At 50.5% G+C, this 13,399-nt stretch overlaps 1 protein-coding gene across 1 annotated transcript in view; it reads right to left on the reverse strand.

The window, feature by feature from the left end:
- Positions 1-4,842: 4,842 nt before the first annotated feature.
- Positions 4,843-13,399, reverse strand: part of PIGR (polymeric immunoglobulin receptor) — a 9,247-nt gene continuing 690 nt past the window's right edge. Inside the window, exons 2-10 of the mRNA XM_007470715.1 lie at positions 12,736-13,080; positions 11,319-11,972; positions 9,550-9,882; positions 8,662-8,985; positions 7,594-7,765; positions 7,080-7,201; positions 6,312-6,443; positions 6,130-6,188; positions 4,843-5,063 (exon numbers count right to left, since the gene is read on the reverse strand). Coding sequence (XP_007470777.1) covers positions 4,968-5,063; positions 6,130-6,188; positions 6,312-6,443; positions 7,080-7,201; positions 7,594-7,765; positions 8,662-8,985; positions 9,550-9,882; positions 11,319-11,972; positions 12,736-13,080 — 2,237 coding nt within the window. The 3' untranslated portion in view covers positions 4,843-4,967. The remainder of the gene's footprint in view (positions 5,064-6,129; positions 6,189-6,311; positions 6,444-7,079; positions 7,202-7,593; positions 7,766-8,661; positions 8,986-9,549; positions 9,883-11,318; positions 11,973-12,735; positions 13,081-13,399) is intronic.

Below are 13,399 nucleotides of genomic sequence, written 5' to 3' on the forward strand. Positions count from 1 at the left end.
GTGTGTGTGTGTGTGTGTGACTGTGGGTGTGACAGTGTGATGTGTGAGCGTGAGTGGTATGTGACCGGAATGTGTGAGTGTGTGACAGTGGGAGGAGCGGTGCAGGAGTGTGTTATGTGTGATGTTAGTGTGTGAGTGCGTGTGTGGAGTAATGTGTGTGTGTGATGTGTGAATGTATGTGTGGTTGTGTGTGTGTGGGTGCGTGGCTGTGAGTGTGAACGTGCTGTGTGTGTGAATGTGTCTATGAAGACGAGGGGTTGGCTGGGCTGTGGCTGCGTCTGCCAGGTAGTGCAGGGATGTGTGGGATAAGAGCGTGTAGGAGAGAGTTTCACATCATGTGTGGCCCAAATAAAACTCTTAACAACATCACATTGGGCTTTTAAGAGCGAATATTAGGGATCTGAGGATGGCCAGGGAGGAAGTGAATGTTTGGAGTCTGAGGGACTAAAGCTCGCAGACCTGGGCCGTCTAGTCTCTACCTTCAGATGTTGCCCCCGGTTCTTAGGGGTGTGGCCCCAGGGGAAGGCTGACTCCTGGCTAAATGGCCAAGTGGGAAAAGTTAGCCATCCTCACTCTCTTCTCCCTCGCTTTTTTTTGCCCATCTACACTCTATTTCTCCTTTCTGACCGACAGGGCTGCTGGAAGTCTCTGGTGCCCCCACTCACAAGAGAAGCTCTGAGGAGCTGCAACGCCCCGACGGGCAGGGGACTCCGTGGCCTCATGTCATGCTAAGGCTTGGCCAGAAGGGATAACCCAAAGGAAAAAATTCAGAGCCCAGTGACCAGCAGGTGGAGGGAATAAATAATACCAGGTAGATCAGGAACTGTGCTAAGTCCTTCAGGTAAATTCATCTACTCTCCATAACAGCTGAGATTTTATTATCCTACCTCTGTTACAGATGGGGTGAAAACATTTCTCATAAAGTTCTTGTGAGGGCTGCAGAAGGTAGGTATTACCTAGGGCTGGAATATAGTGTGAGCGCTGAGGAGACTAGCCCTTGTCATCAGGGGGACGTTGTCCTATGTTTCTGCTTGGTTATCGCATCACCCTGCTTTGACCTTCCCCTTGGCTAGGCTCTGAAGAGCCATCTCCTGACCTTTCCAGAGAGAGGACTGAGATCCTCAGGTGGCCCTCACTATGACCCAGCACTGCTCTCCCCAAAGACAGACCGTGAGAGTGCCCTGCCCCCTGGACTCACTGGGGAGCCCGCCCAGGTAGAGACACCTGGCTCAGGCATCCTGCAGTTCCCTCTTTCTGAGAACTTCGACCACAGGCTTGCCCATCCCAGAGGGAGCTGCTCCCCAGGAATGGGCCTTTGGGAAGGTTAACCTTTACAGTAAACAGACTCATGACTTTCTGACAAGAAATGGTGGAGTTTGGGTAAAATTTCTTTCCTGAATACGGTCATGTTCCTGTTGGTGTTCTAAGGTTAGAACCCAAATATGCGGAAATTTTGGACGAATTTTAACGTGATTTGTCCACAAAGACCTAGATTTTAGAATATTCAGCTTCATACACTTAAACAAAGACTTTTGGCTGTAGTGAGGGTGGATTGGCCACCCATTTCTTTATCAGCCTTACAAGCTTCCAGAACTCCTTGAATTTTACAGCTCTATTATCTTCCTTCCCTTCCTGCTTCAGCTTCCTGTCCAGCTGGGGGCCGCTGATCTTAGTTTTAGATCTTCTCTCTCGGTGTGCCCCTGTCTAGATATGTAGTCTTTCTGAGATGATCTCATAATTTTTATTGTACAGGCTCCATCGTAGAGTTACTTCAGAAAAGCTTGGGGATGGGGAACCCTACTTGTTTCTCTGCCTTGGGGACCAGCTTCACAGACCATATCATAGTCAGGTCCTCTCTGCTGTCTGCTGTTCTTAGGAGAGATGACCCATCCTGAGTCTTGGGAAAGTCCTGGACAAATTATATATATATATATATATATATATATATATATATATATATACATATTTTGCTTTGCAAACAAAAATCAACTGCTATAAACAGATTCCCAACCACTCTTGGGTCTTAGTAATGTGTAATCATTGTTACATAATGGATTTTTAAAAAGAAAAAAATCAAGATAATTCAAGAACTTGAGGAAGATTTTCTTGCCATCAGAAATATTGAAATAGTTCTCTGCGTGGTTGCTGGACACTAATCCTTGTTATTTGATTTATCATTATCAACCTCACAGTTGATTGTTACTCCCCTATATTGGGCTGAATAGTGTCCCTCCAAAATTCATGTCCACCTGGAACCTCAGAACATGACCTCGTTTAAAAACAGGAACTTTGCAGATGTAATTCATTAAGATGAGGTCAAACTGGATTAGACTGGGTCCTCCATCCAATGACTGGCGTCCTTATAAGAAAGCATGTGAAGACACAGGGCAACACACAGGGAGAAGGCCATGTGATGATGGAGGCAAAGACAGGAGTGACGCATCTACAAGCCAAGGATTGCTGGCAGCTACAAGAAGCCAGGAGAGAGACATGAACAGATTCTCCCTCAGGGCCTCCAGAAGGAACCGACCCTGCTGACACCTTGATTTCAGACTTCTAAACTCCTGAATGGTGAAAAAATAAATTACAGTCATTTTAAACCACCCAGTTTGTGGTACTTCCTAGAGTAGTCCTAGGAAATTAATATACTCCCACAAATTGGTGACTTTTTAACTTATTAGCGATCCCATTTAGGCTATAGACTTCTTCATAGGAGGGTTTTTCTGTCCAACATGCTGCATGCGGAGCAGGTGGATTTGGGGCAGGACATATTACTAAACTTGCTATCACCTGTTGACAATGTCGGTTAAGAATAATACAAGAATGCAGCTTTAGTGACATTTCTTGGCCTTTGATTCTAGGGACTGGGATAGACTGCCTAAGTTCAGGACTGGCTTGTAGGTTGTTGCATTAACACAGAAGCTGTATCTTAATTCTTCTGCCCCAGGCATGACTCTTTGGTGCGTTAGAGAGCAGCTTCCTGAGGGTAAAACAGTGACGGGTTCTAACATACCTTGTAGTTTTGGTTCTCCTGCAATGCTTTGCTATCCAGACTGGGGAAGCACATAGCATGGAAAGGATTATGTTCAAGGCCCGGATAGAGGCATAGTTTCTATCCCACGTCAGGTGGGCTAGACGGCCAGGAAGAACTCTCTCCAAGAGAGAACTCTCTACGCACTGACACCCTGAAGAAGAGTCTAAGGGTGGCACAGGGGCTTATAGGATATGCCAAGGTTTATAGGAGACGAGGGGGTCCCTTACCTAATCACTGTCCCCCAAGAGGCTTTGGGTCAACTATTCTAAAACCTAACTCATCATCTAATTAGCCTCTAGTCTATGGAAGGAGTCTATTCATTTGGTTACTTGAGTTTTGATTAATAGCCTCTTGATCTTGGAGGATACCCCAGGGAGGTATGAGATTTAAGGTCAGGTGTTCCATGGATGCTGTACCAAGATTTTTTTTAATGCCTAAGAGGAGCACTGGTTATATCTGCTTTCAGTTTATTCCATCATAGAGAGTCTTTCATTACAGAGCTTTGGCATCTTGACCACTGGTGTAGACCCCAAAGTGTTCTCTTATTGAAGAGAATCTTGGTCCCACTTGCAAGCTGTCCCCTAGCCTCCCTCAGCCCAGCATTGGAGGTGGGGGGAACTCTGGTTTAGATACATGTCCTGGGGTGTCTAAAAGTGGGACTACAGCAAACTGCTCTGAAAGGGTTGCTTGGGAAACAAGTGGTTTGGGGGACAAATGCAGTCTGAGCCTCCTTGGTGGCAATCACTGTCTTTAATTATTAATTAATTCACATTTTTGATTTGTTAGCAAGTGCCAGCTCGTAGGTGCTAGTTGAAGTACAGAGCTTAGAGGGAAACAGACCTTAAAACCTTAGCTCTTTGGAGATCAGCCCCTCCCTGGCACCATCAAGCCCCCTCTTTTCTCCCCTTTCACGCAGAACTCTTCAAATACAGGGGTTATGAGTGTTTGACCATTCTCTTACACTATTAGGTCTCTGTGAGTGACAAAAAGGGAAAGGGGTGTCTTCCCTGAGGTGGGGCTTGTGAAAGTCACTATTTACATTTTTCTCCTCCTCTTCCTCCTTCCTGTAGAATTCTGTCTCCATCAGGAGAGCAGAGGCTCTTATATGGAGACAGGAGATGCGAAATCTAGCTTTGACACTAGTGTATCTCATTTGTTGCCCTTGGACAAATTTCTTCACCTCTTAGGACCTCAATTTTCTCACCTGTAAAATGGTAAGAATGTGTTTTTGATTCCTTGTATGTATGCCCACGTTACATAATCCCCAAGGCCTCAGGACTCCAGACCTTTGATGGTTTCTCCCAGTATAGGCAGAGTTGAGAACACCTGATGAGGATTTTAGTGAGTGTAAACACACAGAGATGCTGTGGCTTCCAGGGACTCAGTGATGTTTTTAGAAAGGTTGCTAGCCGGGTTTGTGACCTATGTGTCCTGGTGTCTAGCAGAGCACCTGGAATCTAGTGAGTATCCAAATGCGTATTTTTAATGAGGGAAAGAAGAAGAGAAGATGGAAGGGAGTGGGGGATTGGGAGATTCGGGGATGGAGTGGAAGGGAGAATCCCACTGACATCCCAAAACAAGGGTGCAGAGAAGCCCTGAATGGCTTTCTGAAATTGTCTCTCCACCCACTGTGGTCCCTTTTCTTTCTGAGAGGTCCCCTTAGATCTTAATTCTCCTTCCACACCTTAGTTCTTTCATTAGGAATAAGCTGTAGGTGGGAATGCCTCACGTCACCTCACCCCCAACAGGAACAAGTAAGCCAGGCTTGGATGCCACCGAGAAGGGACCAGCATACCCTCTGAGGACAGGTAGGAAAAGCCTAGGTGGGGTGTGAGTGCAGGTAGTGGAGGCCCGGAGCTGAGGGCCCTGAGGATCAACGTGATTCAGAACGTGATTGCCACGTGCGGAGGGATGGGTGCAACCAGGGCTCTGTCTAGGCTTCTCTGGGGCCGTCCTGGGTGGCGGCAGCCATACTGTTGGTCTGGAGCAGGAAGGTGGTGAAGGCCTTGTCGGCTTCCTCCTTGGATGACTAGGGGGCAACAGGAGAGGGGTCAGTGTTTGGGGCGTTGGCTCAGAGAGTGGGGGTCGGAGGGAGGGGATGCACTAAGTATCCTAAATTCATAATCTTGGCCTAAACAACCCAAGACTGTGTTGACCCACTGTTCTCATTCCAGCCACGTGCTCACCAAGAGGGACTAATTTTGAGAAATGGAAAGTTGCAGCTTCTAAAAATATCTCCCTCTGTCTCACTACCTCCTTCCAACACATGGAGTGGAACCATCTCTGTTGCCTGGGCCCGTCCCCGGAAGCCCTGCCCCCGGTCACGGCCAAGGTGGCCTAGGCTGGCGTCAGCTACAAGGTTTACATTTTTCTTTCTCTACCAGATCAGAGACACAACACCAGGCTGGAGGGGAAGGCTGTCTCCAGAACTGACTCATTCCCCTAATTGTTCCCAGTGCTGGGATCTCTGCTGCCGCCAGGGAGAGTGGATATGATAACAAGCGTTAGTGCCTTGGGATCAGGGAAGTACGAGGAGAGGGTAACATGTGACCCAAAGGCAGGCAGGATTTCACGTGACGTGGCACTTGGTTGGGGTGGGAAGGGGCCTCTAGTGACTATCAGTGCCTCCCATGAGCAAATGTCTTCCAGGCCCAGGGAAAACGCTGGTTCCCGCAAACCCTCAAGCGAGGGTGGTGACCTGAGTCTATGGGTCCCATGGCCTGGGAAGGGTACCCGCCTAATTGCCAGCGTTTGACATTTGACCTGCCCACCCTGTGGCTGAATCTTTAACGCATTTGCCTTCTTCATCCCCTGCCAACCACTCCCCCTGCCCCCCCCCTGCCCCCGCGCCCACCGCTGTCTCCCTCCCTCCTGCCAGTTTACAGCCTATAAACGCAGCTTACCTCCTGCCTGGGCCTCAGCCAGGTCAACACCACAACCAGAAAGATGCACTTTCCAAATACTGTTTACACCCCCTTCCCTACTCCGGCACCAGCCCCACTCTGACGTGGTTTTTCCTGCTGTCTAACTGCAGTCCCTCATGCTGCATTTCCTCGCCACCCACGTGAGGCCTCCTTCTCCCTCCTTGCTCTCACCCTTTTCGCCTTCTTGGGTTCTTCCTTCTCCACGGCATCCTCGGTAGTGGTGGCGAACTCTGTGTGAAGAGCAGGGGACGGTGGATCAGCCCTCCCTGGCCTCCTATTCCCATCCCAGATGTGGAGTCAGGGCTAATTCTTGTTCCCCAGGGACTGGGCATTCCCTTGAGTGAGGGATGTACCGTCTTTTCCTCCGAGAGTTGTCTCCTGAGTGTCTGGAGAGGCTCCCATGTTGTCATGGGCTCCAAAATCCCTGGAGCTCTCAAAGTCTGACATGCTAATGTCCGTCCTGTAGCTCCTGATTGAAATCCGGTCTGTCAGGGGGCAAAGAGGAGTTGGTGTAGAGATGGGGGCCGGTGTGTCCCCGAGGGAGCCCCACAGGAGAGCTGAAGGGGGGCAAGTTCTTTGCGGCTTGTCTCTGACTAGGACCCAAGGCACATTAGAAGTGACCCGAGTCTCCTCCCCAGTCCCTTTGCACAGACAATCTAGACTCAACAGTCGCTGACCTTTCTTCATCACTCTGCAAACTTGCAATGCCCAGGACCTTGTTTTGTCCTCAGAGATGGTTATTCTTATCCCTGTCTTGAGCCGTGAGGAAACCAGAGGTATGAAACTGGGACACCCCGACTCACACAGCTGACTGGTCCTCACACCAGGCTGGAAGTCCAGGTTTCCCAGCACCCTGCCCTCCTCTTCCCAGCAGCTACGCCTCTGAACTTAGACCCCCAGCAACTGAAGATGGACTTCCAGCAGAGATGATGGCATTTGGACCACAGCACTTACTGTAAGTTTTGAGCATGTGTGGATTTATCATTCCCCACCTCACTTTCCTGGACCCTTCCTTTGAGCTGATGAACGGGAACAGATCATGGCAACTCCCCTCAGCACCTCTGAGCCAGGACTGAGGCTCAGGGTTGGAGGTGGGGGGCAGGGAGCACCCCGGGACTCACCGACATTCTTCCTGTGTCGGGCTCTGACCACCGCAATCGCTACGGCCCCTGCAGCCAGCACCAGGGCCAGGGGCACCAGGGTGGAGACCAGCGCTTTGGAGCTCCTACCTTGTCCTGCAGAGCTGGAGGGAGCATTAATTTAGTTAGTCCCTGCAAGGGACACTAGGGATCCCAGGAGGTGCTGGCCGGTTGTCTCCAGCCAGTTCTTCCTTCCTGGTTAATCCACTGCGTCCTCCTGGTACAGCCGCCCGAGCTCTGTTCTTCTAAGAAGCCCTCCTAGACAGGACAAAGCTGAGGACTGGGCCTTGCCTGCATCCCCGGACTGGGAAATTGAACTGAATGGTGAACACCGCACTGGTAGCGGGAGAAGGGCAGAGAGCACAAACCGAGGCAGTGAGGGCTGCCTCCGCTGTCAAGAAGCGGACAGGCTCTCCTCCTTGGGCCTGGTGGCCCAACCTCAGGTCCTCGGTCTCCAGAATGTTCTCCAGGTGGGGAGCCCCAAATCCCTCCTCACCTGCCGGGATCTGCAGGTGCTCCGCTCCCACCAGCTGGAGCTCCACTATCCACTCCTCTTTCCTCTGCAAAAAGGCTGGGACCCAGAACGACTTTGCTCTCGGTCTCCCTGGCCCTCGGCTCTATCACCTCCTCACCAGGAGCAGCATTCACTCGACTGGTATCTTGGGACCCTGGAGAGAGCAGAGGGGGCTGGATTATGGTTCTTTCTGTCCTTGAGTTTAGGGAGTCTGAGGAGTGGGACTACATTAGGAACCCCAGGGTCAGGGTGAGATTTCAAGACTGTTAGGATAGGGTCTTGAAGGACACTAGAAACAGGACTGGTGGTCTTCAGTAGCTTGTCACAGATAATCTCGGTCCCATTCATACCAAATTCACTTCCGCCTGCAAGGTTCCGTGTCATTAGATCCAGTTATGCATAAGGGCTGACCCATCATTTGTGGACAGGGAGATTTTTCACAGCTTTGAAACCCTGCCCAGGGCCTCTCGCCTACAGGGCTGGGCGCCATAGTGCTGACCCCTGGTGGTAGCTTGGTTAGGCCTCCCTCAGTGAGCCTGAGCAACTGGATGCTGACATAATCGGATTTCTGGAGGGACTAAAAATACCTGCATTAGGGATAAAACATTTCATGTGATACTTTAAAAAGAGGCTTGAAATGCAAACTTATTAGAAGATACTGCCGCAATTTTCTTTATCAGACCTTGTACATGAAGGTTATCTGGCAGACTCTGGCAGAGTATGATGCATATAACAGTGACTTTGACATTTCTACGTATAGAAGAAGATCTTTCTGTATAGAAAGGGCTTCAAAGTGGCCTGAAGGAGCAACTATGGGACTTGTCTTGAAACTGAGGTGAAATGGCAAATCCACTATTTTTAATTAGTTTGTATATTTATTGGGATGCCCTTTCTGGAAGGCTAAATTAGATGAGGTGGGGGCGTAATCTACCTCCCTCCCCACCCCCGTCTCCTATAGCCAAACCTAGGGGCCACCCCTGACGGAGATGTTCTCAGGCAGCTTTCTGTGGGGCCCCAGGGTACGTGCGCATATGGCCCTCGGAGACTCACCCTTCACCGTCTTCTCCACCACCACATAGACAGCCACGGTCTCTCCGTATTGGTGGCCCTCCTTCACTCCGCACCAGTACCAGCCTTCATCCTCGCTGGTGACAGAGTTCAGGTTCAGGGAGACGATCTGGCTCTTCTGGTTGCAGTTCACAAAGGCCTGGCTGGGGCCTTCGTCCTGGCTGGGCAGGGCCCTGCAGCCTCTGTTGCTCCACTTACACCAGTACTTGTCGTAGGAGTAGAATTTGCAGGGGAAGTGGCAGGAGATCTTGAGGGACTCTCCCAGCCAAGCCTTGACATTCTTGGGTACCTTGAGGCTTGGTTCTCCTGGAGCAGGGAGGCAGAAATAGGCACAGAAGTCGACACTGGTGATGCTGCAGAAAAGTGACGGGGGCACTAGGGGGGTGCTTTGTCCACAGCCTATTTCCTCTTTGGACAGCATGGTAAAAAAACACACTATACTGAACACAAAAGCACTTGTAATTATGTGTCTATAATAGATTATTGGTGACCACGGTGAGTCACTCTAGTCTATCGCAGACCATAGACCTTGCTAATGACTTCAGTTTGCTTTCCTCGTTGTTATCTGCTCTCCTAGACTCAAGACAGCCATACTCTACTCAGCTGTCGCCGTATATACTGTAAAAGAAGCCGATACTCTTGATCACTGGAGGTGTGGTAGTTTGAAGAGTGTGGGGCAGGAAAGGGTTTGTTATAGGTGTGAACGGGGCGGGGACGGGTGCTTGATACAGGTATGAGCAGGTGGGCTCTCTCCATCAGCATGGAGGTGGGGGAAGGTGGGAGGCAGAGTGGTTGGGGGTTGTTGCTGCTGCTGACTGGAGGGGTGCCTGGGGCTGCCTGCCTTCCCTCTTGCCCCAGTCCAGCAATTACCTTCCACAATCTTGAGCTCCACCATGGACCTCCAGCGAGTATCGCCGTTGGTCAAACACCAGTAGAAGCCAGAGTCCTGGGTGGTGAGCTGGTTGAGGATGACGGTGTAGGTGCCATTGCCTGGCTCCTCGTACAGTGCGAGCCTGCCCTCGTACTGCTCCTTGACCAGCCCCTCGCTCTGCACCAGCTGCGGGCAGTGGCCATCTGGAGTCTCTTCCCAGTGACACCAGTACTTCAGGCTGTCTGTTTCCTTCGGGTTGTAGGCGCAGGACACGGCCACGGAGCCTCCCACCACTCCTTTCACCACAGACCGACTTGGGGGAATCATGGTCTCTAGAAGCACAGACAGGGATGGGAAGGAAGAAGCAATGTGGTCTGGGCAGCCTCTTCCCCATGGGCTCAGCCAACAGGGTGGAGAGTGACGTTTAGACCAATCACCTTACCCTCCTGAGAAAGTGAAGATTTTCCTAATACCACAGAGCCCAGCACTGGAGCCTTCACCCAGCCTCCAGGAGACTTCCCCACTGGTCTGGCGACCTTGATCCCTGCCCCACCTTACTCTGAGCAGAGAATGGAAGGGGTTTAAAGAGAGACTATTAGCCTTTCTCCTTGGGCTTCTTACAAAATCTTCCCCTAGGTAAGTTTTTGTCTGTTTATTAGCTTGTCCCACAAAATGGCCAGATGTTTTTTCTCCAAATTAAGAAAATGTATTAGAACAGTATGATTTAAAATATACACTATGGGGGCTTCCCTGGTGGCGCAGTGGTTGAGAGTCCGCCTGCCGATGCAGGGTACACGGGTTCGTGCCCCAGTCTGGGAAGATCCCATATGCCGCGGAGCAGCTGGGCCCGTGAGCCATGGCCGCTGAGCCTGCGCGTCCGGAGCATGGGAGAGGCCACACAGCGAGAGGCCCACGTACCACCAAAAACAAAAGCAATGCTCCATAGTTTCACGGAAAAATAAATAAATAAAATAAAATAAAATAAAATATACACTATGTAGCACAGATAAGGGCCAACTGAGGGCCATGTCCAAGAGCAGAAGCATGGCCTCTCTCCAAGAAGCTAAGGTTAAAGTTCCGTGAGAACCCCGGATGACTGAAGATGCTGAGGGATGTGGTGAGGACCGAGCTAGATGGAGAATTGATGTACAGGGAATGTGAGCCCCTTACAGGAGAGTCACAAGGGCAGTGACCATGAACTTCAAGTACTGGTTCACTGTGTCTCGTGAGGGTAACTCTGTGTGGAGTGCTCCGGGGTGAGAAGAAGCAGGGATTTAACCTGCTGAATAACAAATAACCCTAAGAGATGTTGGAGGGGAGATTTTAGAAGCTGGGGCATTGCCTTCCTGGGAAAGCTTTGCGACCAACGTAAGTCAAGACTTCTTCCATCTGAGTGTGAAGGATGAGGTGCCATACTGCTCGAGGGTCAGGGAGACTCCGTGTTATGTCCTCACCATGGCTCTCTGAAACCCAGGCAATCTACAGGCCTGGTCTCAATCAGGAGCTTCACTCCCCTCATTCCTATTGATCAGGGACAGCCATCAGAGGCCTTTGATGACAGAGAAGAAGAGTTAGGAGATCACACAAGGCAGAGGCTATGGCGTATAGCTCTCGTGTACAGCTGCCCACAGAACATCTGATCCAGGGCTTGTCAGTGAGCAGATATTGTCAGCTGCCTGACGGAGATTAAATAGATTCACAGGGAGCGAGGAAGGCTCTCCTCTGCCAGAATGCGTACCTCTTCCCTCTCCCCCCTCTCGGGTCTCACCTTCATTGACGAAGAGTTGCCAAGCCTGGGTGGGCCAGCCTTCCTGAGGCTCACCATCAGGGTGGGCTCCGCACAGGTAGAGCCCCGCATCTGCTTTCCTCAGGCTGATGACGTGCACACTGAAGACACCGTTATCCTTGGGAGTGAACAGGATCCTGCCCTCAAAGTCCTGAGTCTTCTTCCCCAGCGTGTTGATGATCACATTGCAAGCTTCCGCATTTTTTAGCCGGCACAGAAATTTGGGCACTGTTGCCATCTCGGGGCCCAGGGCACAGTCAAAGGTCACCGAGCCCCTCAGGTCTCCGTAAATCAGCTCAGGCTCAGGCTTCAGCACTTGGAGGTCAGCATTGCTCTTGTCGGCGCTGGCATCATCCCCAGCCTGGCAGACGTACATCCCAGCATCGTTGAGCTGGATTCGGTTGATGACAACGCTAAACACTAATTGGCTGGTACCCGCAATAGTGAGATGTACTCTGTCGCTGTAGCTGGGGCTCACATACCCAGTGGAGTCGGTGACTAGCATGCAGCTCTGGCCTGTCTTCTTGCACAAAGATTTCTTCTTCTCCGAATTCACAGCCCTGAAAGGGCAGTTGATGGTCACTGTTCTGCCCAGGTCTGCTGTGTAGACGTGGACGCCATTTATCTGCCCAGGAGCTGCAGAATGAGGGGTGGGGGGCAAGTTGTGATTTTGCTTTCTTGCAACATAGGACTACTCAATGTTCCCCTTGAGGGCTGGGTGTGCCTGTCACCTGGAGTGCCCTCTTTTCCAGAGGGACACTGTCAGAATGTCTGCCAAGGCCCAACTTTACTGCTGCCTCCTCTGTGAAGGCTTCCCAAGCTGGCACTAATCTCTCCCTCCTCTATTCTGTCTTGATACTTACACCTGTATCACTTATTACATCCAATCTTATGGACTTTGGGCAAGAACTGATCATTTTATTTACGCTGAGAGTTTTCATGGACTAATGGATCTCAGGTTCGAAAATATATTTTAAAAGAAGCCTTCTGGCGACCCAAGGTCTTCATCTGAAGGGTGCTCTAATAGCAGGAATTTAAGGATCCCTATGAATCTCTCCCTGCTCATGGGCCTCTTGTCCCTCCTGCAACAAATATAATGAGAGAAGCTGTCCTCCTCATGCTCTTCTAAGCTACAGCCTTAGTAAAACCTGAAATGTTTCAGGCCCTGAAGACCTAGAAAAGTGCCCACCACCCCACCACCAAGTAGGTCCACCACCCCACCACCAAGTAGGTCCCATCTGTCTCGTTTCCATGTTCTATTATGCAAAGTCCTTTCCTCCAGGTGGACCCATAGCCTTCCCCATGCCCTCTCAGGAGATCCTTCCTCAGGCCTTCCTGTTGCTCCTGGGATGATTCCCTCTCACTTTTCCCCAGAAGTCTAAGGCACCTGGATCCTTACCTTGACTGACTTCCAGGCTCACATCAAAGGACAGGCCTCGGCTGCTAATGCCCAGACCACACTTGTAGAGCCCCGAGTCATTCCGAGTGAGATGGCTGATGTTCATCACAAATGTGCCGCTCTCTGGGAAGTTGGTGAGGTTGGCTCTGCCCTCATAGTCCTTGGAGACGTAGCCCTCTGAGGAGATGAGGGTAGTGCAGCGGCCCCTGGCTCCCTGCCGGCACCAGTACTTACGGGTATGCCGGTTGACGGAGGTGGCCGGGTAGTAGCACTTGATAGACACTGAGCCGCCTTCCACACTGCTCACCTCCTGAGGACCGAATATGGGACTCTTCATGGAGACCACTGTGGGGACAGAGACAGAGGCTTTCCGAGGCTGCAGGAGGGTAAAGCCCGCTGAGAGGATCCAGACAGCCCACGCCGAGGACATGAACGTTTCCTCCCAAGACATGTGTCTTCTGTGGATTAATTACCATGTGCTACAGCTAGGCAATTGCTAAACTGCAAAACTATTAAACAATTCTTCAATTTTAATCATAATTCATTAATGATAACCATTTTAAGGAACACGGAATCACAAACTTATTTAGTGATATCCCTTGTGTGTGTGTGTATATATATATATATATATATATATATATATATATATATATATAACACACCC

Source organism: Lipotes vexillifer, unplaced genomic scaffold, assembly GCF_000442215.2.
Source record: "Lipotes vexillifer unplaced genomic scaffold, Lipotes_vexillifer_v1.1 scaffold1122, whole genome shotgun sequence".
NCBI classification, from domain to species: Eukaryota; Metazoa; Chordata; class Mammalia; order Artiodactyla; family Lipotidae; genus Lipotes; species Lipotes vexillifer.